The sequence below is a fragment of the Hibiscus syriacus genome, unplaced genomic scaffold (genome assembly GCF_006381635.1).
Source record: "Hibiscus syriacus cultivar Baekdansim isolate YM2019G1 unplaced genomic scaffold, ASM638163v2 tig00009009_pilon, whole genome shotgun sequence".
Lineage (NCBI taxonomy): Eukaryota > Viridiplantae > Streptophyta > Magnoliopsida > Malvales > Malvaceae > Hibiscus > Hibiscus syriacus.
This window is the reverse complement of record NW_024062181.1, coordinates 1,565,823-1,591,600: the sequence shown is the minus strand read 5'-3', so window position 1 is coordinate 1,591,600 and position 25,778 is coordinate 1,565,823. Positions and strand designations below refer to the sequence as shown.

Here is a 25,778-nt window from a genome sequence, read left to right as displayed (position 1 = left end):
GCACGAGTGGAGTTCATTAATAGATATCCTGAGTACAAATAATAAATCCGATGACCTGAATCCGGAACTTCCATACAATAATGTTGTTAAGGACTTGGATGTGCACGCTAACTCAAAAACCCCTGTCCCACTCAAAAGTAACAATTACTTGGGACAAATGGATTTTCATTTCAAACTACTACTAGATGATGTAATTAACACCAAACAGCCATCCCTTTGGGGAAGCGATGTTGCAACAATCAAATTCGTCCGACAAGTAATGTTTTAAATACGACAGCTTTCGAGAACACTTGACTATGTCAACGGATAATTAGTCGCTAATCTTGCAGATATCCTTTGTCCTCCAAGTAAGTAACTACTTCCCCTGCCATGGCACTTGGCATGGGGCAAACTCCGTCTTTCTGATTTATTTCTATCTGAGCAAAACAATTATCCGGTTTCAAGATTTGTACAAAAATAGATGTAATCGGATAAGATAATAGCATAATTTTAATTCTCAGTGTAACTACTATTAGTTTCCGTATTCAACTAAACACATACCTCACAGTTCAATGGCGGGTCGTAAGGATCATCTATGCCAGTAAAACCTGCAATAATAACACAGATAGTTACGTACAAATCATTCCACATTAACAAATTATTTTTTTTATAAAAAAGTCAACAATAGAACATATGATTCTTTGTGTATGTGAACATAGAGATCCAAATTAACTGACACACCTTTGATCTTTCCAGCACGAGCAAGCTTGTAAAGACCTTTTGGATCTCGCTCTTCACATAATGCCAGAGGCATGTTCATGTAAACCTGCAGAAGTACAAAGAAAAAGGCATTCCAGCTCAAGTAGAAACGACATAATCAAGATGAGAACCATTCAAAAAGAGGCTTGCCTCGATAAAATTAGAATCTGGCAACATTGCACGGCACGCATCACGGTCTTTCCTATACGGAGATATTAGGCTGGCAATGCAGATTAAACCAGCATCTGCAAAGAGCTTTGCCACTTCGCCTGAATTATATGCAAAATGTTAGAAACAACTTAAAATGAAATACATCAAAGAACAATGCCCAAACCGTGCTCTACCAGAAGAAAAGCCAAACTCTTGTAAACCATCTCGTCATTATAATCATGTTTATTCGGACTTGGGGGTGAATGTCCCATAAGGGTATGCCTAACCACTTTCCAAGTATTTTCCATAAATTCGGAGAATCATTCCCTCATACCCATTACCCAAATGACAAACATGTCTCGAACATGGGTGCTTTTGAGAAAATTAAGAATCAGAAGGATATAGACATTTATCAAGATATGGTAATGGTACACAATTAAGTTGTTTTTTCTCATTAAGTGTTCAATAACAAGTCTCATAAATTTGTGTCAAGATTCGTGGTCATATTTCACACATCTTTATTGAGAAACACTACCATTTACACCAACTGAACTCTTTAACTCTACAGACTTTTACTTGTCAACATACTTACCAACCCTGCGTATATTTTCTGTTCGATCTTCTGCCTTAAAACCAAGATCCTTGTTTAATCCGTGCCGAAGGTTGTCCCCGTCAAGTATATAAGATAGCTTGCCTCGTTCATACAGTTCCCTACTTAGAGAACATGCAAGTGTACTTTTACCTGAACATGATAATCAAATTCAAGAAGCAATTTTCAAATTCCAGACCAGGTAAAGCTGCTAAACTTTTTAACTTTCTAGGAATGATAATCCTAACTCGGAAGAAAAACTAGAAGCATCTGGAGAGTCCTTTTGACTATAAACCTGATCCACTGAGACCCGTGATCCATACAACACAACCCTTTTGGTTAAGAAGCTTCTGCCTTTCAAGCTTCCCAATTGGTGATTCTTGCCAAAATATATTCATTGAATTTCCTAGAGTCGACATCTTAAAGTTCCCTAGTCTTCAATTCTCTACGTATACAAGTAAACACAAAAAGAGTTAAAACAGCAATCACATAACCACATTTCAAACAACATTAACCCACTTGAAAATAACAAGAGAGATTTATAGTGACCGTTTTATATGTTAATTCTTAGCTATATTACTCAGACTTAGGTGTGAGTGTTGGATACTAGGAGAACCATTGGAAGATCATATCGGCGACTCGATGAAGTGTCGCAGAAAGATTCCTTCCTAGTGTATACACATTCATAGAGTTCTCCCAAATTTTTCTTTCTGAAAAACAAGCTGCTAAAGGACACATAACAGCTGAATTTCAAAAAAAAAATCCATTCATTCACATTGTTCTGACCAGTATTTGGAATGCAGTAAAGTCTAAAATATGTTTCAAATTAATAAAAGAAAAAACAGCTGGTTTATTCTTAATTATTTTATCCTAAACATCATAGTGAGGAAATCTCCACCGTTAAACAGCTAATGGAACAAACAAAACAACAAACACATAACATGCATCCTTGTTTTCAATCTATAAAATTATCAAAATGAAAAACCCAGATAACTCAATAACAGTGTTCTCGTGATCTAACAGTGATGACATAAATAAACCCCAAAAGTAAAATGCTTTATCGTATACATATAAACCCACAAAACACATGATCCAGATCCCATTCCAGTGATTTTTCTTGAAATTAAAAACTACCCATAACATGGAAGTAAAAGAGAAGGAGATTGGCAAGTACCTGAGAGATCAATAATGAAGCTAGATGAAAGTTGAAAGCTTAGCAAGTTTACTTCTTCGTTTTACCCTTTTTAAAAGAAAAACCGCATTTATCACGCGAGTGAGAAAAAAATGGAAAAGAGATGATAGGAAGCTTAACACGGCGTAGACAGTGGAAGGAGGAAAGTAAATCAGTTAACTTTGTGGGTAAACTACGTCATTGGTCATTAATGTTTTAGTAAATTTTCATTTTTCTCAATAAAGTTTCAAAAGTACCAAATTGATCATTAACGTTATTTATAACAAATGGGGAAGTTGAGCTGAGTGAAGGTGGGCTCTTTTGATGTGTTGGTGCTCCCTTTTGAGAGCGTTCTGGTGACCACCTAAAGCTTGGGAAGTGGGGAAGTTTCTGTAACAATAATGGCACTCGAATCTTTTGTAATTTTCTCTGTTATTCTTATTTTCCTTGGTCATATCTTCAGCTGAGTCTAAATCGTTGCTTGTTGTAGTTAAATCACTACCACCAAATTCCTTTCCAAACAAACAAATACCCTTTTCTTTAATATGTGAGGGATGAATAAAGGGAGTTGAAAGAAGGATTCTATGTTCACGAAGTCATGAATTTTCCTTTCATTCTCCATGAGTAAGATGAAAAGAAGAAAATGTTGGATTGTTAGTTTCCTTTGTTGATGGTGTTGATCACATACTTGATGGCGGTAGGGTTGATGGGACATCTTTTTTATAGACATGTTGATGAGGATGCTTCCATGACTATGGGAAGAGAATGAAGGACAAGAAGAAGGAAAAGTGAAAAAAATGGGGTTATCATTATAAAAAATATTTTTTTGAGTTAAAGAGTAGTCAATGTGGCTGTAACGTACCACATTCGTATTATGTCACCCATATTAACGATTCTTAGTGGTGAGTGACCGATTTGTTATAAATCAATAGCGTTAGTGATCGATTTGTTATAAATCAATAACGTTAGTAACCGATTTATTATAAATAGATAACGTTAATGATCATTTTGTTACTTTTGAAACTTTAATGGAAAAACTAAAACTTACTAAAACTTTAGTGACAATTTGCATAGTTTACCCTAACTTCTTTTACTAGAAAGAGACAATTCCTCATTTAGCCCCTAAATATGATATTATTTCAATTTGATCACTGACTTTTTCATTCACGTTAATATTTAAACCTAATGATCTTTTCATTTTAGTCTTGTTGATGACATGCATATTTAGTATTATTCCACATGAAACACTTCACTTAAAACAGGTAAATTTGTCTGAATAATGTAGTGTGAAAATAGATTTGTTCATATGGGGTGTTCGAATAATGTAGTGTGAAAATAGATTTGTTCATATGGGGTGTTGATAAAATAAGATAAATGTTACAGTGTCAATTAGAAGTTAAGATCACCTAGTGCTTTCGGGAAGACGTAAGGAAAACGAAGCGTCTTCTCATTATTAATTCTTGTGCTTATTATCTTCGTCTTCCTAAGCTCCATCAATGGTGTCTGGTAGTTCTTATGTCTTCTACTCCAACATCTTAAGTAAGTTCACCCTCGACCAGCTCAAAAAATGATTATCCCTTGTTCCCATATGTAATGAGGTAAGGGGGAGGTAAGATAGTAGGCTGCCCCCAACACTAGATTGAGAGCAACTTCCATAAGAGACCTCCAAAAATGTCACGTCATCTCAAAAATTATCTTAGTCAGATGATCACTTGAAGCTCTCGTTCACAAACCTCTAATATGACTTTGACAATTAAATTTGATGGTTGAAAGTTGTATTTATACTAATTGACAACCTATTGACAGTTATGATGACCTTAAATTTGACATTAATCACCTTGTTATTAGGGTATTTACACCCCAAGTAAGACCGAAAAGAAGACTTTCTCTTCCTCTTGAATTATTCACCCTCTTCATAAAACTCTTTCTTGTTCCTGATAGAAAAACATTGACTAACGACTATTTTTTTATTAATTGTGATTCTTCTTCTAAATTAAAAAGGGTGAATCACTCACGATAAACGAATCAAATTTATTGTCATCAATATACTATAATTACTTGTGATAAGTCAAGGTCGAGTGTTGATTCTCATTCCTCGAATTGAGTTAACAAACAAAAATTTCAAATTAATTCACTTTATTGTCGTCTATAAATTTAGTTTAATAAATTTTAATTTGTGTATTTTTGAACCCTCAAGTGACCTTAATAATTAGATGAAGTATTTTTAATTCGTGTGCAATATTAATAATGAAAGAAGATTATAAATAAACACTATTTTATAATTAATTTATACTATTAAAAGAACCAGTGTACTTCTTATCTTTTAGATTCAAAATTCTTTGGAAAAAACAACAAAGAACTCGCATATTAGTAAATACATATAGAGTATAATTCACTCATATTGTATAAAATTTATTAATTTTACACGAAAATATATAATCATTACATAAATCTAAATGAATAATATATCAAAATTAACAGATAAATGAAGAAGAAGAAGAAGAAAAAGAGAAAGAAGAAGAAGAAGAAGAAGAAGAAGAAAACAAGTGTTGCGAGCTCTTGATTTTCCCAACAAGAAGAAGATGAAGAAGAAAGCAAGTGTTGCATTCTTCTACTATAGGATCAAAAACTGTTAAGAGCTCTTGATTTTCCCATCATTATTCAATTCATTCAAATTCCTCCACAAATACCTCCCACTAGCCATGTCCACAAATACCCAGAATCCATTGTTAATCATCTGATAATTCAACAACAAACAGGAGAAATACCAACAATCATGATGCATGAAATAATACCAACACCATAAACAATGCGCTCGGATTGAAATAATAACAACATCGCATGAATACGTACCGTTTTGAAACTGAAATCTCGTTTGTTTTTGGCAATAATTTTCCCGGAATCTTCAGAATTATCGTCGTCGACATCAGCCGTTGAACCTACCGTCGTTCTCCATGCGAAATAGCCAGCTAAAATCGCTGAGAAAAACACCAGCAACAATCTCATAGGACACATTTTCCCCGATTTTTTTTCAATGACGGAAAGATTTGGAGATTCTAACAAAAACCCAGAATTATTTTCCTTTGTTTATGCGACGATAGATTGGAATTGTTAAGAAAATTGGACAACAAATGGTGGGGGAATTCTCTTTTTTAAAGAAAAAAACCCACAAATGCCAACATTTAAAAGCTATGTATTGGGAAAAACGCGTTTGCTGAATATTGAAGTTTTCTCTCCCCCAAAAAAAATTAGGGTTTGTAATTTGCATGGGTTTAATTATGATCATAGACCCTGTATCTAAAATTTTAAAATTTAATCCCTCAATTTTTGTTTTCAATGATTTAGTCCTGATTTAAAAATTAAACTCCAATTGATACCACTATTAATCAATGTTGTACAAACTAGACCTAGTTCTCGGTTTAACAAGCTTGATAACTTCAACTATTAAAACCACTCGTTCAAAAATAATTAAATAAGAAATATTAAAAATTAAAATTTGATGCAACTGGTTTTCAACCGATCAAATCATCATTTTCAATTCAATTAGCTGATTCGGTCCGGTTTTTGATAATTCTGTCATTAAATTATTTTTATTTATTTATTTATTTCAATGAATATAAAATTTTATCGTTAAAAATCAATCATCAATTGAACAACCTCACAACCAAATAAACATCCATCATTTACCATCTAAGAGAGGACATAATTCTTTGAAACGCGACCCGAATGTCACACTAGTCTATCCCAAGTTAACCTGTTAAGCATCTACCATCCTTGTCCTCATCGAAGGCCGCACAAAAAACGTCCCCCACCGTAACAACATTGTTTCTAAATCTGCAACAAGCATCTCCACACCTTGCGATAAATTTTTATCGAATTTGAATAAATGTCACTTTAATATTCAAATGGATTAATTAAAAAAAATTTCAAGTGGTAATCAAAGTTAAAAGGAATCAATCAACAATGTTATCGGTAGGCTTAATTTTTAAATATGATAAGTAGAGGGATGAAATTCCTATAATTAAAAGAAGAGGGACTAAATTTTACAATTCTGAAGAGTTCAAGGACTTGAAAGCAAAGTCAGAGCTTTCTGTATTTGGAAAATATTGGCATAATATTGTGCGCCTTTACGAAGTCAAAATGATAGCACACCAACTCCATTAAATAATTTGTCGACCTTTTTATCATTGCAAGTTGAGTTTCTAAAAAATGAAATATATATATATATAAACAGAAGCAGGAACCCCAAATTAAGAAATATTCCAAATTCGTACATGAAAAATATACACGTTTGGTAACTGAATTTTACTCTCTCATATTTTACTCATCGCACTTTTAATTTTTTTAATTTATTCACTGAATTTTATAGATTGGATTTTTTGATCACTGTGTCGTTAAATAATTAACAGCGTTATAACATAGCCGTATTTTAATCAAAACGACGTCGTTTTAGTCTAAAATTTAATTTTTTTCAGGAATAAAAAATGACTTCGTTTTGATGTAAGTTGTCATGTCATAACGTTGTTTAATTATTTAATGACAAAGTGACAAAAAAATTCAATATGTAAAGTTCAGTGAGTAAATTGAAAAAATTGAAAATACAATGAGTGAAATAAGAGTGAGAGTAAAGTTTAGTTACTAAACGTGTAATTTACCCAAAATAAAAAAAGTTTGGGAGAGTTGTGTGTACGAACTCTCAATTTAAAATTAATTATGATTTTGAATTTAATTAAAAACTTAATTATATCATTAAAAATAATAAAAAAAATTATTTTACTTTATCTATTATGTTATCATTTACATATAGACCGTCATATTAGTTTTATAAGCTATCATATTAAAATGATTATTATTTTTAAATAAATATTCTAATTTTTAATTAAAAGTAATTAGTTTGAATTTAATAAAAAAACAATTATGTCCTCATAATTGACAAAAATTCATTTCGCTCCTTTTGTCACGTCATCAACACATGTGGACTATCAAATTAGAAAAATGAATCACCGTGTCAATATCATAACGGTCAACTTTGGTCGGATTTAACACTTAAGTCTTATACTTGCTTAACAAACTTCTTTGTCTCTATATATTTGGTGGATTTTCGAATTAATTGAAAATTTTAAGATTCTTTATCAGTGATAGATTGAGAATCAACTTCTTTTTATTAAATATTTGAGGTAAAGTATACAAATGATCTTTCGATTATAAAACATTGCTTTGTTGAGTCTCGATTATTAAAAGTCACATAACGATTGTTCAATTATAGGGCAATGTTTTATCGAGTCATTGACTATTAAAAGTTATAAAATTGTCACTTGACTACTCATATGTTTTGAAATCGTCATTTTTTGTTAAAATTTGACGGTCATTTGAGTCGGACGTTAACATTTTGATTGTGATATGATAACATATGATCATAAAAATAATTTGACTGTATTTTATAGATCAACTCTCCGCTTACATTATGTTGTTGAGCTGGTGCTTAAAACATTATGTTGTCTAGTCAGTACATGAAAGCAATAACGATGCTAGTAGACATAATTAAAATATGATTTTATCTTATCTCAATAAGTAGGTTAACGCCCAACGCAGACAATCGTCAAATTTTTAACGAAAAATGACGAGTTTGGAACATATGAATATTAGGTGACTATTATGTAACTTTTAATGGTCTGAGGACTAAAAGATAATATGCCTTAATAGAAAGACCATTATATCTTTTAATAGTTAATGACTCAACAAAAACAACACCTTATAATCGGGGATTATTTATATATTTTACCTAAATTGTTCATCGATCGAATACTTCAGTATTCATAATTAACCAAAGTAAATTTTGATTTAATCGATTAATTCAACGATTTGTTCTTCTAAAATTACTAAACATTAATACCTTCATTGATATTTTTGTTTAGTGACTAAAATAAAACTGAACCATAATACAGTGGTTAAATACATAATATATCCTTTTTTTACACTATCAAAAACCCTGATTCCACAAAACCACTCTTCTCTAATTAAAACTCGAAACCCTTTCCCCCTTTTTTATGTTTTAAGTCGCCCCTTCCCTCTGAAAAACTAAATGGAAAAGCCGGATTCCGCCTCCGGTTGCGGTTGTGCGGATGTATACAACACTGTTTTCATTGACACCAGCCTCGACACGCACCTGGCCATGATCGTCTCCGACTCCGACACTGTTTCTGATCTTAAAAGTATGTTACTTTCTCCTTTTTGCCCTCTCATTTTTTGTTTATCGGTATTCTTGGTTTTCATTGTGTTAAGCAAATTTTATTTATTTGATTTTTTAGCACGAAAGTTTATGTACTTCAAAGTGCCAAAGAAAATCAGTTTTTTATTGTTATTTCAGTTTCTTTGTATAGATGTTATACTAAACCAGTTAGTAAGATCTTTGTGCTCTTGATTTGCAGAAAAGATAATGTATGAACATCCGTTGTGCTTTCCAAATATTGGTGAGATAAAGATTCATGCACTAAAGGTTGGTAATGTATATTGTACACTTATGTTGTTAGCTGTTACTTGTTATACGTGTTTGATGTTGATTTAAATCTTACAATGAAATGATTACACAACACGAACAGGTAAAGCGCAGAGGATATCTTTATCACCTTTCGGATTCCATGTTTCTGAAGAGTGCGTTTGGTGGAGTGATAAAAAATTGGTTTCTATCGGTAGATGCCTCAATTGTCGAAGAGCATAGAGAAAATCATAATTACATTGAGTATGATACCAACAATGTTGTAACCTGCTTCGGTACCGGAATTAATAATTCTTCTGCTGATGTGGTTGATATTCTCCCAGGTGATATGGCCATTAGATTGGCCAACGCCAACGATGCATCATTGCCCCAAGATCAAGACGACTGTTGTGCAAAACAGAATTCTGCATCTCAACAGTTTGGTTTTAGCAATTCCATCAAAGAAAATTCCGAAGGTTTGCATAAGGAAGCTGAACATACATCTGATAGTGATTCTCAGGTTTCTTTCCCTGCTACCAATAAGGGGTCAATGCCGATGGTACACTCGAAAGATGTTGGAGAAGACAAAATATATGAAGATCTGCCAGTTTCTGTGGCTACAAAGCTGAAAACAAAAAAGAGAAAAAAAGATGCCATCCACCATGATTTGAAGGAAAATGGTGCTTTAGTTGTCAGGTCTGTGAAAGATGCATCGGATTCGGGCAATGTTCTCAAGGAAAATTCATTTCAGAATGATGGGATGTTGGGAAACCAACTTCAGGTTGATGAAACCGTTGGAAGTTTATCTTCTGATGGAAATAAGATGTTAGTCACTAGGAAAAGGACGGGTGATGAGGGAACAAAGGTTTCAGGAGAACAATCTGAATTGGAAACTAAAGAACATAAAGATGTTTCTCACAATGACCGGGAATACGAGTCCAAAGAAAATACCCTACAAACTGGGCCTGCATCAAAGAAAAAGCGTAAAGCCGGGAGGAAAGATGGTAATGAAATTTCTTTAATAGAACATGGAGAAAAATCCACTGGTTCTGATACTGCAATCTCTGAGTGCACTTTAGGTCAAAAACTGGGAAATACTAGTTCTGTCTTTGACCACTTGAACACTGAATCATTGAAACAAAACCGTTTGTCAACTGCCGATGCAAGTGGTGGGAGTAAGAAAAGGAAAAGGCAAAGATTGAATCCTGGTTTAGCAGGTAATGAAGTCTCTTCTGCAAAAGATGTTAATGTGGCCAAAGACAAAGATTCAGTTGGTAAAACTGATCCAGATTCTTTTCTTGGTAAACGTTCTATGGGTGGAGTAATATCTGAACCTTGTTTGTTCTCTCCAAGTGAAAGGCAAGATGTTAGTGAAACAAATAAAGTGGCCCACACTGGTGGTAAGTTTCGATTTATATGCAGTGGATTTTAAGTCTTTTCCCCTTTCATTTTAATTGTATTCTCATTCTCGATTCCATGATTACTATAATTGAGGCAAAAATTAACTTTTTGCTAATATTAATAATCATTTATCAGGTGACAGTGATATGGATGAAACAAATGATTGCAACTCGGAAAGCAAAAAAAATGAAGCACCCGAACCGGATGTTGCATCAGTAATAAAGACAAGAGATTTATATGATCAGAATTCCAATCATGTGGATGGCCATTTTACACCTTTGTTTCGAGAGGGAATTAATTTTCAGAAAGCATTTGGGGTATCAGGGGATGAAAATCAGATTGGTACCTTGGAAGAGAAAATTGTGGAACCTAAGAAGTCTTCCAGGAAAGTGAAGAAGTCCAAGAAGAATAAGGGTCCTGTTGGAGTAACAGAGGCAGTAGATGCAGTACATAATAGTGTTCCTGCAAGCGGTATATCTCCTGTCGAGTGTCCTACTATTGTGACTGATGAGCATTTGTGTGATAATGATGAGCAAGCCTGCAAAACTGATGGAAAAGAGGAATCAGAAATGGAAAAACCAGACTGTTCGCCTTCAGTTACAGATGTGAAAGCTGATGATGTGATTCAAGATGTGCTGGAGTCCTTGAAGCGATGCAACAATACCCCAGAAAATGCAGAAAATACGGACAAGAAATTGCGGAAGAAAACTAAGAATAAAAGTTCTACCGTGATGGCCCCTCCAGAATTGCCAGGAAAAGGTTATGTTGATCACCGGGATCCAACATTTCTGGCTCATAATGTGACTGAGTTGAATGCCTCGTCTAAATCCACAAGGAAGACTGTAAACGGTGATTCTGTGCAATTGAATGGAACAAATTTGGGATCTAACCAAATTACACTTGAACGGAAACATGATGGAAGGTCTATTCAAGATGTCAGTGTAGATCACACTAAAAGCACTCGTGTAGAGAAATCTAATAACAACAAAGAAGTTCCTCGTGGAAGTGAAACGGCCAAAAGCCAACAGCATTGTGAAACTGTTGATTCTGGTGAAATAATCATTGATAAGGCTGCCCAAAATACAGGAGTGGAAACTGCAGTGAAAGGAAAAAGGAGGAAGAACTCTAAACCTGAGTTACGACCTTCGGAGATATTAAATGTGGATCAAGACAAGGAAGTAAAAATGCCAGCTGCCAAAGCCAGCTCCATCCAATCTCAAAGATTATCATCAAAGGTTGAACCTAGTAGCTCCAACTTTAAATCAAGTAAACCACTCTTGATCATTCCTGAAATTGCGGTGAAAGGACCTCCACAGTCTAAGAAATCTGAAAAATTCAATTCCACTCCTAATAATGCTCAAAGGCCCATTGATGTCAATTCTTCAACGGTACATACAGAATTAAAGAAGAACGACCCTCGTGCTGTATCAAGCTCTGCCTTTGAAACACCTAAAAAGACCATTAATTCAAAGAAAGGAGCCTTTGAAACACCTAAAAAGACCATTAATTCAAAGAAAGGAGGTAGTGAGCCGCAGTCTCATCTGGATATTGCAAAAGCTACTGGAACTAATAGCAGGAAAGTTGCTAACATCTTAGCAAATAAGAAGAGCTTATTGGCTACTACTGGTACTATATTTAGGCATGATGATAAAGAGAGTTCTGATGATGAAGATGGAGTAGGCAACTCGGATTCCAGCACCAGAAATCCATCCGATAGTTCATCATCATCTGAATATTCAAGCAATAGTATAGCGAAGGGCAGTTCCCCACAAAATGGTAATTCATATTCTTTATTAGTTCTGACCAAACCCTCTCTATATGTGCCTGACTTGTTGAATCATTTTTGTTCATGTCAATTTGTTATGAATTATGACCTGGGTTGCATAGGTTGACAATTTCTTCTCTTTATGTTGAATTTCGATATAGGATCTTATGACTCTGAAGTCGAAGAAGCTGGTGGAAGAAAGAAACAAAATCCAGGGTAAGTTTGGATTAACATTGATAAATACTCTGTTCTAAGAGAGAAGTTGCATATTCTATGGTTTAGAAACTCTTGGCTAGGTTTGATGAGGTGACTTTAGATACGTATATGTACTCGATACTCGCACCTAGTGTAGGGGATGCAGTAAGTCCAACATCCATCGAAGATTATAGTCTTAGCTAGGTCTTATCTAAAATATTTCCATTGGATGGTATCGAATTATTGTTTGTCCTATTTGAGCAGATCTTCTAGCCCAAAGAGCATGTCATTGCATGCAATCCTTCGGAATTCAAGCAGTTACAAGAAGGCTAAACTGACAGCCTCTCAAGACATTGATAGCCAGCCTGAAGAATTTGTTCTAGACAGTCAGGCGGCAACATAATTTACGTTTTCGTTTTCCAAATGTTCATTTTGCCGTTCATCCGTTATGGGTTGTCGTTTTGTCAGGTCCGGTGAGGGATCGGTTGCAACCCCATGCTTTTATCGGTTTTGTTTACAATGGAAGTGAATGTAATCTGCTCCCAGTTTTCAGTTTTTACAAGAAAGTGTTCAAGTATGATTATAATAGATATATTAAATGAGGGTAATAGTGTCTTTTACTACCAAACTCATACATATTTTCTTCAAATTTTCACCAATAAGATGACGGCACTTGTCATTTTAATAGATGACATTAATAAAGAAATGTGAGCATGTCATCTCTGTCATATGGTGACTAAAATGAAAGCAAATTAAAAGTTCATTGACTTCAATGCAAGTTTTAGTTCGATGACCTAAATACAAACATCTCAAAAATTTAGATACTACCAATATAATTTATCCATAAATTTAATAATATCACCATATTCAAATCGAGTATCAATACTTTGGATAAACAAAAATACGAAATAAACACATCTTCGTTGAACAATACTAGAGTCATAGTTGAATGCCCATGAAATTGAAAAAGATAGCAGAACGGGGTATTGGTACTGTTACAACACACGATCACTCTAAAATCTCCCTCTGCCTCTAAATCCACCACCACGGCCACCACCCCTAGGACCACCTCTACCACCTCTTGGGGCACCCCTCCCACGAAATCCACCTCCTCCACGGCCACCAAATCTACCGCCACCTCTGCCTCCTCCGCGACCACCTCTTCCGCCACCTTGTGCCTGTCCCCTACAACACAGACAGAATGCATGATATTAATAAGAAGTATAATCAGAATCTGCAAATTAAATCAAATCATATAAGAAGGATGGCACAAAAGGTTGGATCAGTTTCTCGTCCGCCCCGCCCCCGCCCGGTTTTCAAATATTTTTCACCCAATATCCATCTCAAGCTCCAACTCAACCTTAGCCCTAGCCACTCAAACAGACAGGAAATAAAGAACTCCCCTAGCCCTAATCTTGGAACTCCATTTCCAAAATTCTACCAACTAAAACGAATACATATTATAGAGTTCAAGCAAGGCAAATTTTATCTAATACCACCCCCAATGTGCCCTGAAACTTTCAATTTAAAAACCGACAGGCCCTGCCTTTGAACTCGATTTTCCGAAAACCATTGCTATAGCATTGGGCTTTGTTAAAACCCGAACAGTTCAGTTATTTTTCCCTATAGAGATAGTAGAGCATATCATTTCAAAACGAATCCAATACACAGCCATCAATCCTATGAATCAAATCAAAGCAATTTCGAAAGAGAGGTGGACTAATATAAGGAAAGCAAACATACTTTGGCTGTGGAAGAAATCTTGCAAGAGGCAAAAGCTTGCTCGGGTCGATATAGAACTTATCGCCCGAGCTGTACGAAGTCGCTACGATACCTTCCAACAATTTGATTGAAAAATACTGCAACATGCGAGAAAGTAAACAAACCAACTCATATAAAAGTCCAAACACTTTTGACAAGCAATGCATTAGAAAATTAGCAATAGAACTCACAGATTCGTTGATCGGACCGAAGATCTCATCAACTTTCCCGATCTGGGTCTTGTTTTGCAAATAGATGTTAGCATTAAAGAAAGGTATTTTCTCATTAGTCAGCTTTGTCACTGCATCACCCTCACACGCATGAAGGAATGTAGATACCTCTGCATATACATCAAACAAACAAAAGTCAAGTTAATATATTTTACTAATAAAAAGGTCGGATACACCGAGTTCGAGTACGATGACAACTTAATATATTTTACTAATAAAAAATCAGAATATAATGTAAATATGATGATTTGATATTGGCATTTTTCTTGAACTGTATTTGGCTTCATCAAGGACGTGGAAATGCAGAGAAAATTAACGAAAAAGTACTTTTTAAAAGAAAAAATACATAAAACCCATGACAAACGATTTTTTAGCTCTTATTTGCAACAATTTATCTAATTTTAGTGATAATTTTAAATTTTAATTTAATTTGTTCCAACAATAGGTAAAATATACAGATAATGCAAAGGGAAATAGAGGAAAAATCATAAGTAAATAAAATAAAGTTCCTACTTAATCCTCATTACATCAAAATGGTTTCTTTTATCATTTCTCTCACTTTCTTAGCATCCAAACAATAAAAAAAAGGGGCAGGGGGAGAACACTAACCCACTACTTCAGCAGGAGGTCCTTCATCACGAAACCCACCGCCACCACGTCCACCACCGCGACCAAAGCCTCCTCGGCCACCTCCTCTCCCTCGACCACCGTCCCTTCCGCCTCTGAAACCTCCTCCTCCTCTCGGTGGTCGCATCGTTTTCCTTTTATTTTTCTCTTTTTGTTTTGTCTCTCCGAGCTTCTGAGGGTTTTTTCCCTTTCTACGAGGGTTTATACTTGAGCAATAAACACAGAAGTAGGGTTTGGAGCTACGTTTCTTTGTAGATCAAATTACTAAATTATCTTTTTTTATTTTTAAATATATTCGAATCAATAAATTTTTAATTTATTATAAAGCTTAGTTGAAAAAATCGACATTTTTTCATTATAGTCTCCAAACTATTAAAAATTATAAAATAATCACTATTTTAAAAAGGTAAAATAAAAAATATGATCACTTATTATAGGGCATTGTTTCTTGAGTATCTTAATTATTAAAAATTATAAAATAATTATTTGATTATAGGACAATATTTTATTAATTCTCCGACTATTAAAAGTTACAACATTATCACTCGACTATTCATATGTTCTAAACTCATCATTTTTCATAAAAAAATTAGTGATTATTTAAGTTGAACATTAACTTGTTAACTGATATATGATTTAATCTGATCTGATCATAGAACATTTTAAATTATGTTGTTGAGTCAGTGTTTGAAATATTATGTTATCGATTTAGTACTTAAAAGTAATGATGATGTCAATATTCATCGTTAAAATTATAATTTTATCATATATAAATATATAAATTAACGGTCAATTCAAATAGTCACCAATTTTTAATTAAAAATAAGATTAAAACATATAAATAATTGAATAAATATTTTATAAATTTAAATAATCTATTCACAAATTTTAATCACGCTTTCTAAAAGAAATAATCTAATTAAAGTGTTTTAGGGTTTTACCCGACTCACGCTTTTACTTCGCTCTTCTCCTTCTTCAAATCCAAAAAGGTTACAGTTCCCCATTTATAGGGTTTGGATTTTTTTAGTATTACCTTCTTTGATTAAGATTGGAGTAGAAAAGGAAGGAAAGAAAATGGCGTTCTCTATGCAAAATTATGGCATACAATCGATGCTGAAGGAAGGTCACAAGCATCTCTCAGGTCTTGAAGAAGCTGTTCTAAAAAACATCGATGCTTGCAAGCAGCTCTCAACAATCACCCGCACTTCCCTCGGCCCCGACGGTACCCTTTCGATCATCAAATTTCCGTTTTTAACGTTTTTATTTGAATTATGCAGTCTTTTTTTTCATGTTTGAAATCCGGATCAAGTTTTTCTTTTCAGCATTTGCTTTGATTTTTTATTTACTGTCATCAGTGATGCGCTGCTATTGTTCCTTTTTAATCTTGAAATCCGGATCGATTGCTCTTTTTGTAGTGCCTTATTTGCTTTAATTTTTGGTTATACTGTTCTTTAGGTATGAATAAGATGGTTATTAATCATTTAGACAAGCTCTTTGTTACCAATGATGCCGCTACTATTGTCAATGAGCTAGAGATTCAACATCCAGCGGCCAAGATTTTAGTTTTAGCAGGTAAGGCTCAGCAAGAGGAAATTGGTGATGGGGCTAATTTGACAATTTCGTTTGCCGGAGAGCTTCTCCAAAATGCCGAGGAGCTTATTCGGATGGGCTTGCACCCGAGTGAGATAATCAGTGGATATACTAAAGCAATTACCAAGGTTTAACCTTTGATTTTCCAAATAATTTAAATGACCCGAGAATTGTTAATTATGATGATAAACTTGGTTATCATTTGGGATTCTGTTTTCGTGTTTTAATATATGTAGACAACTGAGGTCTTGGAGGAACTTGTGGAGAAAGGTTCTGAAAATATGGATGTTTGGGATAAAGAGCAAGTTGTTACTCGAATGAAAGCTGCTGTTGCTAGCAAACAATATGGACAGGAAGATATATTATCTTCCCTTATAGCCGATGTAATTTGCAACTCGTTCTTCTATATAACTAATGAACTACTCTATTGTCTGTTACCTTTTTAAGGATAACATAATTACATTTTTATTCGTTTATTTATGTATATTATTAGGCATGCATCCAAGTTTGTCCGAAGAACCCTGTGAACTTTGATGTTGATAATGTCCGTGTCGTAAAGCTTGTTGGAGGAGGTTTGCATAATTGTATGGTAATTCAGGGAATGGTTTTAAAAGGTGATGCTGTGGGAAGTATAAAACGTGTGGAAAAGGCAAAGGTGCAAACATCTTTTTCTCTCTTTTTCATTTCTCATTGATTAAGTTTTGCAAAAGTTGCTCGACGATTCTCAATTGGCCAAGTTAAAAGTTTTTGTTGCTTTCTGATTTGTATTGTTGTGTTCACTTAATGTTAGGTGGCTGTGTTTGTTAGTGGTGTTGATTCATCTGCAACTGAAACAAAAGGAACTGTATTAATTCACTCTGCCGACCAGGTAAATTATGATATTCCTTTTATCATGTTATTTTAAGATATGTGGGTTTAGCCCTTAGGCAAAATAAGCAAAATTTTCTTTGTTTCCCATTTGGTGAATTTTTATACATTATGATTTTTTTTTATCTTGTGCTGCCAATCTTTACATGTTGTAAATTGGTATAGGGTGCTGTTGTTGGTTAAAGTATGTCTAAATGTGGAAATATTCTCTTGGTATTTTCTTGCAGCTTGAGAATTATGCAAAAACTGAAGAAGCTAAGGTTGAGGAGCTCATCAAAGCAGTTGCTGATTCTGGTGCCAAAATTATTGTCAGTGGTGGTGCAGTTGGTGAAATGGCATTACATTTTTGTGAACGTTACAAGTATATTAAGCTTCCTTCCCATATTTCGAACTCTATGCTTTGCTCTTTCCTGTTTTGATTTGCATATATGCATTCTTATGTATGTGATTGAATCCTGATATTGAGTATGATGTGTTGATAGATTAGCCTATTGTTGGAATCATAATTATTTTGATTTGGAGCTTGTGCAGTCTTCTTTAACATTTCTGATTTGTTATCTTTTTCGTGCAGGTTAATGGTATTGAAAATCAGCTCAAAGTTTGAACTACGACGGTTCTGCCGCACAACAGGAACAGCTGCTCTTGTGAGCATTCTATCTAGATTATATTATAAGAAAACAGATCATATCTTTTGATTGCAATCTAAAGGGTCTTTTTCTTCCAACAGCTGAAACTCGGCCAACCAAAGCCAGATGATTTGGGATTTATCGATTCAGTATCTGTTGAGGAAATCGGTGGTTCTCGGGTATGTTTGAAGAGGTGGCTTTAGTTATATTTGGTTCCCTGTCCTTTCCTCACTTTATTTTGCATTGCCATTTCAATATAGGTTACTGTTGTGAGAAGTGAAGAAGGTGGTAACAAAGTTGCCACTGTGGTTCTGCGAGGAAGTACTGATAGTATATTGGATGATCTTGAAAGAGCCGTTGATGATGGAGTGAATACATATAAGGTGATTTTTTCTGGTTGTTTTATTTGTTTCTACTTATTTTTCCTAGATTTTTGCACCATTTCTCCTGATAAACTTTATTGGACTCCTTTCTCACCTGCTGGAACTGTTTTTTCTGTATATTTTTTGGATGTAAATTTCAAGGAAAGAATCATTATTACATTCTTAATGCTCTAAAACTTTTTGGTCAGGCAATGTGCAGGGACAGTCGTATAGTACCTGGGGCTGCAGCTTCTGAAATCGAGTTGGCAAGAAGACTGAAAGAGTTCTCATTCAAGGAAACAGGGTAATCTATTTTTTTAATCCTTCTGCTTTTACCTGTTGCAAAGTGCCATTCTGCATGTAATGTTTCATCTTTGACCTGCACGGTTATGTGTTGGCTTGCATGAATGACATGAAAATATTTGTGGCTTCATGGCATTCTACCTGTGATCCACTATGCCTTCAGATATGGTGCTGACAATGTGTCATTTAAAGCAACTTTTGCATTTTTTATTTAATTGTTTATATCTTGCATTTTTCACGTACATTTTGATAGCTCTGCTGGAAATCTCCTAGTTTTGAAATTAATTGTAGATTTAGATACATACTAGGAGAAGCTGTTAATATTATCGAATATTTTGCAGATTGGATCAGTATGCCATTGCTAAGTTTGCTGAAAGTTTTGAATTGGTACCGAGAACCCTGGCAGAGAATGCTGGACTCAACCCAATGGATATCATTTCTAAGTTGTATGAAAAGCATGCATCTGGAAATACCAAAGTGGGTATCAACTTGAGGGGACGTGACTCGGAGGATGGTTTTTGCAAGGATGTCTCGAGCATGAATATATGGGACCTTTATGTCACCAAGTAATTGTTAATTCTCATCTTTTCTTGCCCGTGTCTATTCTTTTTTGTGTCAAAAATGAACATTTGTTACTTTCATAATAAACATTTCGCATAATTATAATCTTGAATTCTTGTCAGGTTGTTTGCTCTCAAATATGCTGCAGATGCTGCCTGCACTGTGCTACGCGTAGATCAGGTAAGCGACTAGAAACAGAAAACTTGAAAATGAAAAGAACGATTGAAATCGTACGCCAATGGGATTATAATCACATCTATAATTATCATTTTCTGAAAATTTTCTTCCACCAAGCTCACTAATGCCATTGATTCACCGTTTGTAGATTATAATGGCAAAACCAGCTGGAGGTCCAGCGAGGAGAGATCAGCCTGCAGGAATGGACGAGGACTAAGTGTTGTGTGGTATGATTGATTAATTACTTTCTCTTGTTTCCGGACCTTGTGTAGGCATCTTTTATTTTTCCTTTGAGATGCTAAAACACTTGAAGCTTGGAAAAGAGAATTTTGGATATACTTTTAGAATTTTTATGGTGGGTGGTGATGATCTATGTTTTTAGTGAATCAGTTCAGTTATGTACTTTTCTAACTGAAGTGTGATTGGTTTATAAATTAGGGATTTGTGGTCGGGAGTTTAAAGATCATCTTGTTCATTTATCTCGATTTTGCATCGATGTTGGTTATACCATAACCTATATTACATGAACTCATTTGTTTTCCCCAAGTTTTCGATACAAATAGCACCAATTTCGATCTGAAGTTGGTTTGAAAAGATATTAAAAATTCGAATTTATCAAATTGGTGTATCCTAATGGCAACCTTCCCACTATGTTGGGACAACAATGAAGCTTTCGTCCTGAACTTCAGTCCACAGTGCAGTGAGAACTGCAACTAAAATCAAGAACAGGGCGAAGGCCATTTTATAAGCTGTTTTCTTACAGGCTTTCCCACTACGAAACTCCTGAGTTGCAGTCGAAGGAAATGCCTCACAAGACCTTCGGACATCAGCAATATCAGCCAGATTGTCGTCGGTTGATGACATGGATTCCAAAACTCCATGAAATTCCTCACCATCAGTGTGCATATGTCCTTTCCCTTTGATTTCGTAAACCATACCGCACCGAAAATCGCTCTGGGTTGTGGTTATATTCCATCCGGAATACTCTGAGCGGGGACTCGCGAGCCTCTGGGAATGTTTCTCGGAGTAATCTGAGTTGGGATCTTGAAGAGAGTGGAGAAGCTTCCTTGGAGTCGTGAAGAGATTCTCCATGTTAATGCAAGAACGCGACCTCTGAAGCAGGAGAAGTTAACAAGGCAAATGCAGTTTATCGATCGATAAGTGAACGAAAATAAAAATAAATCAATGAGAGCCGGATAGAAATAGATGATTTAAAGTATTTTACCGTTGGACTTGGACTGGTACTTATATTCAATAACCCTGCAAATTCATCGATGTAATCCGATCCGTTATTGCTAATCAGTTCATGACGGTCGGAAGCTGAATGATCTAACAAACCATCTTTAAGAGAAACATCAACACCTCCATTTTCACCTCCAAAGCTTCCGATTCACACTCCTTCGATCATATTCTGTAGTGCAAGAAATTTGAGTTGATGAAATCGGTGACTCGAGCAAAGACTCATATTCCATAAAGTAATCCAGTGTCTTTGATTCCGGTGAAGCAGTTGACCGGGATCTATCTCCAGTTGTGACTAAGTTCTTTCTACGACTATGATCCCTCGGGTCAGAATTTGACCCTTTAGCTATCTTCTTTGCAGTTTGCAAAGCCTCATATGCAGCCCCCTTAACATAAGCCATCGGATCTGATTGACACTTCTCCATCTCTTCCATAATCGACACCACCTCTGACAACAAGCTCCACGGATCCAAGCTTTTCATTAAGAAATTTATCATCTGTATAGCCGAAAATCGTTTCTGAGAATTACCTTCGGTAATGCCTGCATTCGATATTCTCAACCCAGATTTTATCAACAATCTAGCATATGCTTCAACAATTGGAGCATTACACTTTGCTAAAGCCATAACCAGCCCCATATGTGCATTCGTCTGAGATGACTTCTCCTCCAAAGCCCCGGTGACACTTTGGCAGACTTTGTTCACTGTATCATTGGATGCAAACCGCCAGTTATCCGATTCAACAAGCGCCTTCAAACAAAGTGCGGCTCCGGAACTCAAGCTTTCTTGGGAGCTCAAAACAGATTCCGAAAGAGGCTTACAAAGCAAGTTGATTATATGCCTCTTCTCATCTTCTGGACTCAATGGATCGATCCCGTATTTTGCAATGGCAGGCACAACCTTCGAACACGCCTGTTGAAGAGGAAAGGACCCTGCACTGGAAGCTAACGTTTTAACAATAGTCGACATGATACTACCTATCTGAGGTACAATCTTCACGCCGTGCACTCGAGCAAGAACCTCGTAGAGTGAGATCGTGTATTCGCCGGTTTCTTTGGTCTCGGAAACTTTAGCAAGAAAGACAGGTATTGCCTTCGAATCCAAGTCTTTTACATATGATTTCAGTGCTTTCATTGCTGATTTTCGACTGTCGGCATCTTTGTCGAGATTGGCTAACTCTTGCCGCAGTATCGGACTGAGATTCCGACCCATCGTTCACCTGAAAACACAGCTACCTTCAACACCACGATTTAAGAAATTAAACGACTTTATTTCTTAAATTTAAATCATAAAATAGAAAAGATTAAAAAATGTAAAATTTAAAGAAAAAAACAAAAGAAAAACAAAATTTTAGAAAATTAAAACAAAACAAATATGATATAAAACAAAATATAACTAAAAAATCAAAATATAGAAAATGAAGAACAAGGATAATTCAAATTTTGCTTTAAAACTACAAAAATGAACTAAAAATGCTACAAAAATTACCCAAAAAGAGCTTGCCTTTGATTTCTTTTCACTCCCAGTCTTCTTCTTCAACTGGAAATCACTTGTTTTCCAAGCATAAACAAATATGATATTGTTTTTTTGAGTTTTTAAACAAATTTTGAGAATTACCCTAATCTTGGAACTACTAAGAAGGAAGCCAAGAATTAGGGTTTTCTTAATGAATTTGGTTTGGTAGATGGGTGAAACTTTCAGGATTTAAGGGTCTTTGCATTAAATATATTTTGGGAATTCATTGAATATTTTTGTCTACATTTAATAGCTCTGGATTTCGATTTTTACGTTGAAATTCAAATCTTTTTCCCTCCATTTGTGGATCCCTTTTTGTTCCTTTTGACGATTATTCCCACCTTTGGACAAATATTATTGGGATGAAGTAACGTTTAGTCCCTAAATTGGATAATCTTTTATAATTTGGTCCTTGAATTGTTTTTATTCATATTAACCCTGAAATTTAGATTTTTAATCATTTTTTAAGTAGTATGGAGCAATTATAAGATAATATATGTTCAGAACTTTTTTTTAACCAATTGACAACGCAAACACATTGCAGACGTTGCTGCTCGAATCCAAGGCCTTTAGGGTCTTTTACCACTGATGTCACTTAATGGATTCGAGCAGCTGCGTCTGCAAGTTGTATGTACGTCTACAATGACGGATTCACATTTTAGTTGTTGACCCTAAAATTCAAATTTTCTTCGGATAATTATTTATCTTATTGACTCTGTCCACCCATACAAAAAATTTATTTTGTTAATATATATGTGTTTTCAATTTCAAAAATATTTTTCGATCCAATCCGCCACTGTCGATGAAGCTTGACTGCTCGTAATTGTGATAATGTATTGAATATAAACCTTAAAAATAATCATATCATTTTCACCAATAGTCATTACAAGAGCATTTTCCATTAACAAAGTGGTGGAAACGGTTAGCATCTCTTACGATAATCTCCCTCTTTACCACCACTGATATATATTTAGTCACTGTATGGCAATCGCTACATACACGGAGGTTCTTGGTGATTCTTATCAAGCTTCCTTCCGGTGTACGTAGAAGTCCGAAAGCAATAGCTAACCTCTCACTGTGCCTCCACAGCGATTTGATCTTCATTGCCTCGTCTACGTCACGAAGAACACAACTTGTATCCGGGATGTAACCCGAAGCTTCGAGTTCAGATTTCAAGTTCTCGAGAATCTGATCGATTTCATCTGAATTTGGATGCGATTCTTCTCCTGCGAAAAACGCATGGAGCTGCTTTCCGACTTCAATCAGGCTGTATCCGGGTGTTTTTTTCAGTCCCCGTCTCCTCATGAGACCTCGAATGTGATCTACTGCATCCCATCTCCTTGCTTCAGCGTATATGTTTGATAGTGTGACATAAATTCCTGGGTTTGTTGCATCCAAACTTAATAAATAGTCTGCAGTTTTTGTGCCAATATCGATGTTTCTATGCATTCTACATCCGCTTAACAACGCTTCGAAAGCTTCGCGGCGGCATTGATAGGGCATTTGTTTTACCAATGCCTCCGCTTCTTCGAGATGTCCTGCTCTGCTAAGAAGATCGACATAGCAAGCGTAGTGCTTCTCGGTAGGCTTGATGTTATGATCTTTTTCCATGCTCAGAAACAAACTTCTTCCCCGTTCCACAAGCCCCGAGTGACTACAAGCAGATAGAAGAGAGACGAATGTAGTTTGATTTGGCTCAAGTCCCTCCTCTAACATTCGACAATAGATATCAAGAGCTTTGTGCCCTTGACCATGCATGCCATAGCCCGTTATCATAGAATTCCATGATATAACATCTTTAAAGGACCCATCTTCAAATACTCTCTCTGCATAATTAATATTTCCGCACCTGGCATACATATCGATCAAGGCTGTCCGGTTAACGACGTCAAAAGTGTGCCCGTGCCGAAGTAATCGAGCATGGACACTCCTTCCTTTCCTCAACGAACCCAAATGAGCACAACAGTGAACTAAACTAACCAGAGTTATAGAATTAGCAACGACTCCCTCTTCTTGCATGCGGCCAAATAATTTGATGCCATCTTCAGCATGCCCATTTTGTGCTAGTCCGACAAGCATAGCAGTCCATGTAATCACATTGCGATCTTTCATCCTGTCAAAAACAAAAGTTGCCTCCTTTAAGGCACCACACTTTGAATACAAATCTACCATTGCTGTACACAAAATAAGGTTCATATCGAGGCCTCTTCGGAAAATATAGCCATGGAGAACCTTCCCACTTTCCAAATCAGCTACATGAGCACAACCCTGGAGTAGGCTAATAATGGTTCCGGAATCGAAACTGCCACAGGTTAGTACTAACTCCTGAAACAGACTGAAAGATTCATGCACCAAACAATTCTGAACATACCCTGAGATGATAGCATTCCATGAAACCAGATTTTTTGCAGGCATGATATCGAAAACCAATCGAGCTCTTTCATGTTCACCCATCTTACTATACATATCAATCAATGCAGTGAGAACCAAAACATCGGTTCCCATTCCAAATACGAGAACGAATCCATGAACACATTTCCCACGTTCTAAATTCCTCATTCCTCCACAGGCTTGAACCAAACTGACCATAGTTATAGCACTTGGCCTAACACCACACAATATCATCTCAAGAAACAAATCAAATGCCTGGTCATAGTAGTATCCCTTTACATAACCACCGATCATCGAATTCCAGCAAACGACATCTCTTTCAACCATCCGATTAAAAGCCCTTCTGGCACTATCAAATTCGCCGAATTTCATAAAGAAACTAATCATTGTACTTCCCAAAAACCGATCACCGTCCACCCTTCTATCCACTGCTTTCTTGATTACTTCCCTTCCCCTCTCATAATCCTTTAGTTCCATACAAGCCTTCAACACAAAATTACACGAGTAACTATCCAATCCCCAATGTGAAACACCCATCAATTCAAACAACTCAATAGTTTCCTCATAACACTGATTTCTCAAATACCCACTAAGCATTGAATTACAAAGGATGGGTTTTGGTTGAGGAATTTTTTCAAACACTTTCCTGGCAACCCCCAAACAACCCAATTCACTATAAATTCTAACCAAATTTGACGCCAAAAAATGGTGTTTAGATGCAGAATTTGTGATAATCTGGGCATGGATAGATTTAACACACAAAAGGGTATTCGGGGATTCATGTAAAAGCGACAAGAATCTCTGAAAATCGGGAGGGAGATGATCAAAGTTGGTATTTTTTGTACTTGAAAAAGAGTGTAAAGACAGGAACTTGAAGGGTAATTTGTGAAGAAATTTATGAGTGTAAAGATTTGGGGAAGGCATAGAGTAGATGAAGAGAAAGTGGAGATTGTGTTTTAAGTGTTCGTTTCTAAAACAAAAGCCATAGGCTACTTTGAGTTCTTAGCTAAAACACGCGGGAATTTCATATTCTGGCTATCAACTTC

General features: G+C 35.5%; 6 protein-coding genes and 1 pseudogene across 11 annotated transcripts; 2 read left to right on the top strand and 5 right to left on the bottom strand.

The window, feature by feature from the left end:
- LOC120202963 (adenylyl-sulfate kinase 3-like) lies at positions 1-17,367 on the bottom strand. 4 transcript variants are annotated; one of them, XM_039203328.1, is made up of 8 exons: positions 2,652-2,755; positions 1,773-1,922; positions 1,481-1,630; positions 889-1,007; positions 721-805; positions 541-587; positions 270-416; positions 1-204 (listed from the first exon to the last, which is right to left on the bottom strand). In XM_039203328.1, the coding sequence occupies exons 2-7, from the start codon at positions 1,894-1,896 to the stop codon at positions 318-320; spliced, it is 624 nt and encodes a 207-aa protein (XP_039059259.1). In that variant the 5' UTR covers positions 1,897-1,922; positions 2,652-2,755; the 3' UTR covers positions 1-204; positions 270-317. The 4 variants fall into 4 exon arrangements, with proteins under 4 accessions (XP_039059259.1, XP_039059258.1, XP_039059257.1 ...); XM_039203326.1 differs by lacking the exon at positions 1-204 and adding an exon at positions 17,356-17,367 and having other exon boundaries at positions 318-416; positions 2,652-2,702; XM_039203327.1 differs by having other exon boundaries at positions 1-416.
- On the bottom strand, positions 5,222-5,845 carry LOC120202965. Its single transcript, XM_039203333.1, has 2 exons — positions 5,502-5,845; positions 5,222-5,385 (listed from the first exon to the last, which is right to left on the bottom strand). The coding sequence occupies exons 1-2, from the start codon at positions 5,661-5,663 to the stop codon at positions 5,281-5,283; spliced, it is 267 nt and encodes an 88-aa protein (XP_039059264.1). The 5' UTR covers positions 5,664-5,845; the 3' UTR covers positions 5,222-5,280.
- On the top strand, positions 8,686-13,064 carry LOC120202958. The gene is made up of 6 exons (XM_039203320.1): positions 8,686-8,860; positions 9,077-9,144; positions 9,248-10,523; positions 10,660-12,300; positions 12,451-12,505; positions 12,749-13,064. Exons 1-6 carry the CDS (start codon positions 8,731-8,733, stop codon positions 12,885-12,887), a joined length of 3,309 nt encoding a protein of 1,102 aa, XP_039059251.1. The 5' UTR covers positions 8,686-8,730; the 3' UTR covers positions 12,888-13,064.
- Positions 13,294-15,290, bottom strand: LOC120202964 (putative H/ACA ribonucleoprotein complex subunit 1-like protein 1). 2 transcript variants are annotated; one of them, XM_039203332.1, is made up of 5 exons: positions 15,085-15,290; positions 14,437-14,585; positions 14,228-14,343; positions 13,641-13,669; positions 13,294-13,607 (listed from the first exon to the last, which is right to left on the bottom strand). In XM_039203332.1, the coding sequence occupies exons 1-5, from the start codon at positions 15,227-15,229 to the stop codon at positions 13,498-13,500; spliced, it is 549 nt and encodes a 182-aa protein (XP_039059263.1). In that variant the 5' UTR covers positions 15,230-15,290; the 3' UTR covers positions 13,294-13,497. The 2 variants fall into 2 exon arrangements, with proteins under 2 accessions (XP_039059263.1, XP_039059262.1); XM_039203331.1 differs by having other exon boundaries at positions 13,294-13,669; positions 15,085-15,289.
- Positions 16,082-23,598, top strand: LOC120202960 (T-complex protein 1 subunit theta-like). 2 transcript variants are annotated; one of them, XM_039203323.1, is made up of 14 exons: positions 16,177-16,324; positions 16,558-16,820; positions 16,929-17,075; positions 17,186-17,347; positions 17,483-17,560; positions 17,787-17,920; positions 18,131-18,203; positions 18,287-18,364; positions 18,446-18,568; positions 18,757-18,851; positions 19,192-19,416; positions 19,534-19,591; positions 19,737-19,854; positions 23,587-23,598. In XM_039203323.1, exons 1-13 carry the CDS (start codon positions 16,177-16,179, stop codon positions 19,803-19,805), a joined length of 1,653 nt encoding a protein of 550 aa, XP_039059254.1. In that variant the 3' UTR covers positions 19,806-19,854; positions 23,587-23,598. The 2 variants fall into 2 exon arrangements, with proteins under 2 accessions (XP_039059255.1, XP_039059254.1); XM_039203324.1 differs by lacking the exon at positions 23,587-23,598 and having other exon boundaries at positions 16,082-16,324; positions 19,737-20,136.
- LOC120202962 lies at positions 20,681-22,041 on the bottom strand (annotated as a pseudogene).
- Positions 23,146-25,763, bottom strand: LOC120202959 (pentatricopeptide repeat-containing protein At3g12770-like). Its single transcript, XM_039203322.1, has one exon. The coding sequence runs from the start codon at positions 25,654-25,656 to the stop codon at positions 23,212-23,214; it is 2,445 nt and encodes an 814-aa protein (XP_039059253.1). The 5' UTR covers positions 25,657-25,763; the 3' UTR covers positions 23,146-23,211.
- Positions 25,764-25,778: the final 15 nt, after the last annotated feature.

Excerpts from the sequence above, each read along its gene's own strand:
- LOC120202963 (XM_039203326.1), bottom strand. The coding sequence starts at position 1,896 with ATGTCGACTCTAGGAAATTCAATGAATATATTTTGGCAAGAATCACCA. Across the intron at positions 1,008-1,480 it reads AGAAAATATACGCAGGGTTG|GCGAAGTGGCAAAGCTCTTT; the intron begins GTAAGTATGTTG and ends CATATAATTCAG. Across the intron at positions 588-720 it reads TCGTGCTGGAAAGATCAAAG|GTTTTACTGGCATAGATGAT; the intron begins GTGTGTCAGTTA and ends TTATTATTGCAG.
- LOC120202960 (XM_039203323.1), top strand. The coding sequence starts at position 16,177 with ATGGCGTTCTCTATGCAAAATTATGGCATACAATCGATGCTGAAGGAA. Across the intron at positions 17,921-18,130 it reads CATTTTTGTGAACGTTACAA|GTTAATGGTATTGAAAATCA; the intron begins GTATATTAAGCT and ends TTTTTCGTGCAG. Across the intron at positions 19,592-19,736 it reads CTGTGCTACGCGTAGATCAG|ATTATAATGGCAAAACCAGC; the intron begins GTAAGCGACTAG and ends CACCGTTTGTAG.
- LOC120202959 (XM_039203322.1), bottom strand. The coding sequence starts at position 25,656 with ATGCCTTCCCCAAATCTTTACACTCATAAATTTCTTCACAAATTACCC.
- LOC120202965 (XM_039203333.1), bottom strand. The coding sequence starts at position 5,663 with ATGTGTCCTATGAGATTGTTGCTGGTGTTTTTCTCAGCGATTTTAGCT. Across the intron at positions 5,386-5,501 it reads GAGATTTCAGTTTCAAAACG|ATGATTAACAATGGATTCTG; the intron begins GTACGTATTCAT and ends TTGAATTATCAG.
- LOC120202958 (XM_039203320.1), top strand. The coding sequence starts at position 8,731 with ATGGAAAAGCCGGATTCCGCCTCCGGTTGCGGTTGTGCGGATGTATAC. Across the intron at positions 8,861-9,076 it reads CACTGTTTCTGATCTTAAAA|AAAAGATAATGTATGAACAT; the intron begins GTATGTTACTTT and ends CTTGATTTGCAG. Across the intron at positions 12,301-12,450 it reads GGGCAGTTCCCCACAAAATG|GATCTTATGACTCTGAAGTC; the intron begins GTAATTCATATT and ends ATTTCGATATAG.
- LOC120202964 (XM_039203331.1), bottom strand. The coding sequence starts at position 15,229 with ATGCGACCACCGAGAGGAGGAGGAGGTTTCAGAGGCGGAAGGGACGGT. Across the intron at positions 14,586-15,084 it reads ACCTCCTGCTGAAGTAGTGG|AGGTATCTACATTCCTTCAT; the intron begins GTTAGTGTTCTC and ends ATGTATATGCAG. Across the intron at positions 14,344-14,436 it reads TCGGTCCGATCAACGAATCT|TATTTTTCAATCAAATTGTT; the intron begins GTGAGTTCTATT and ends CGCATGTTGCAG.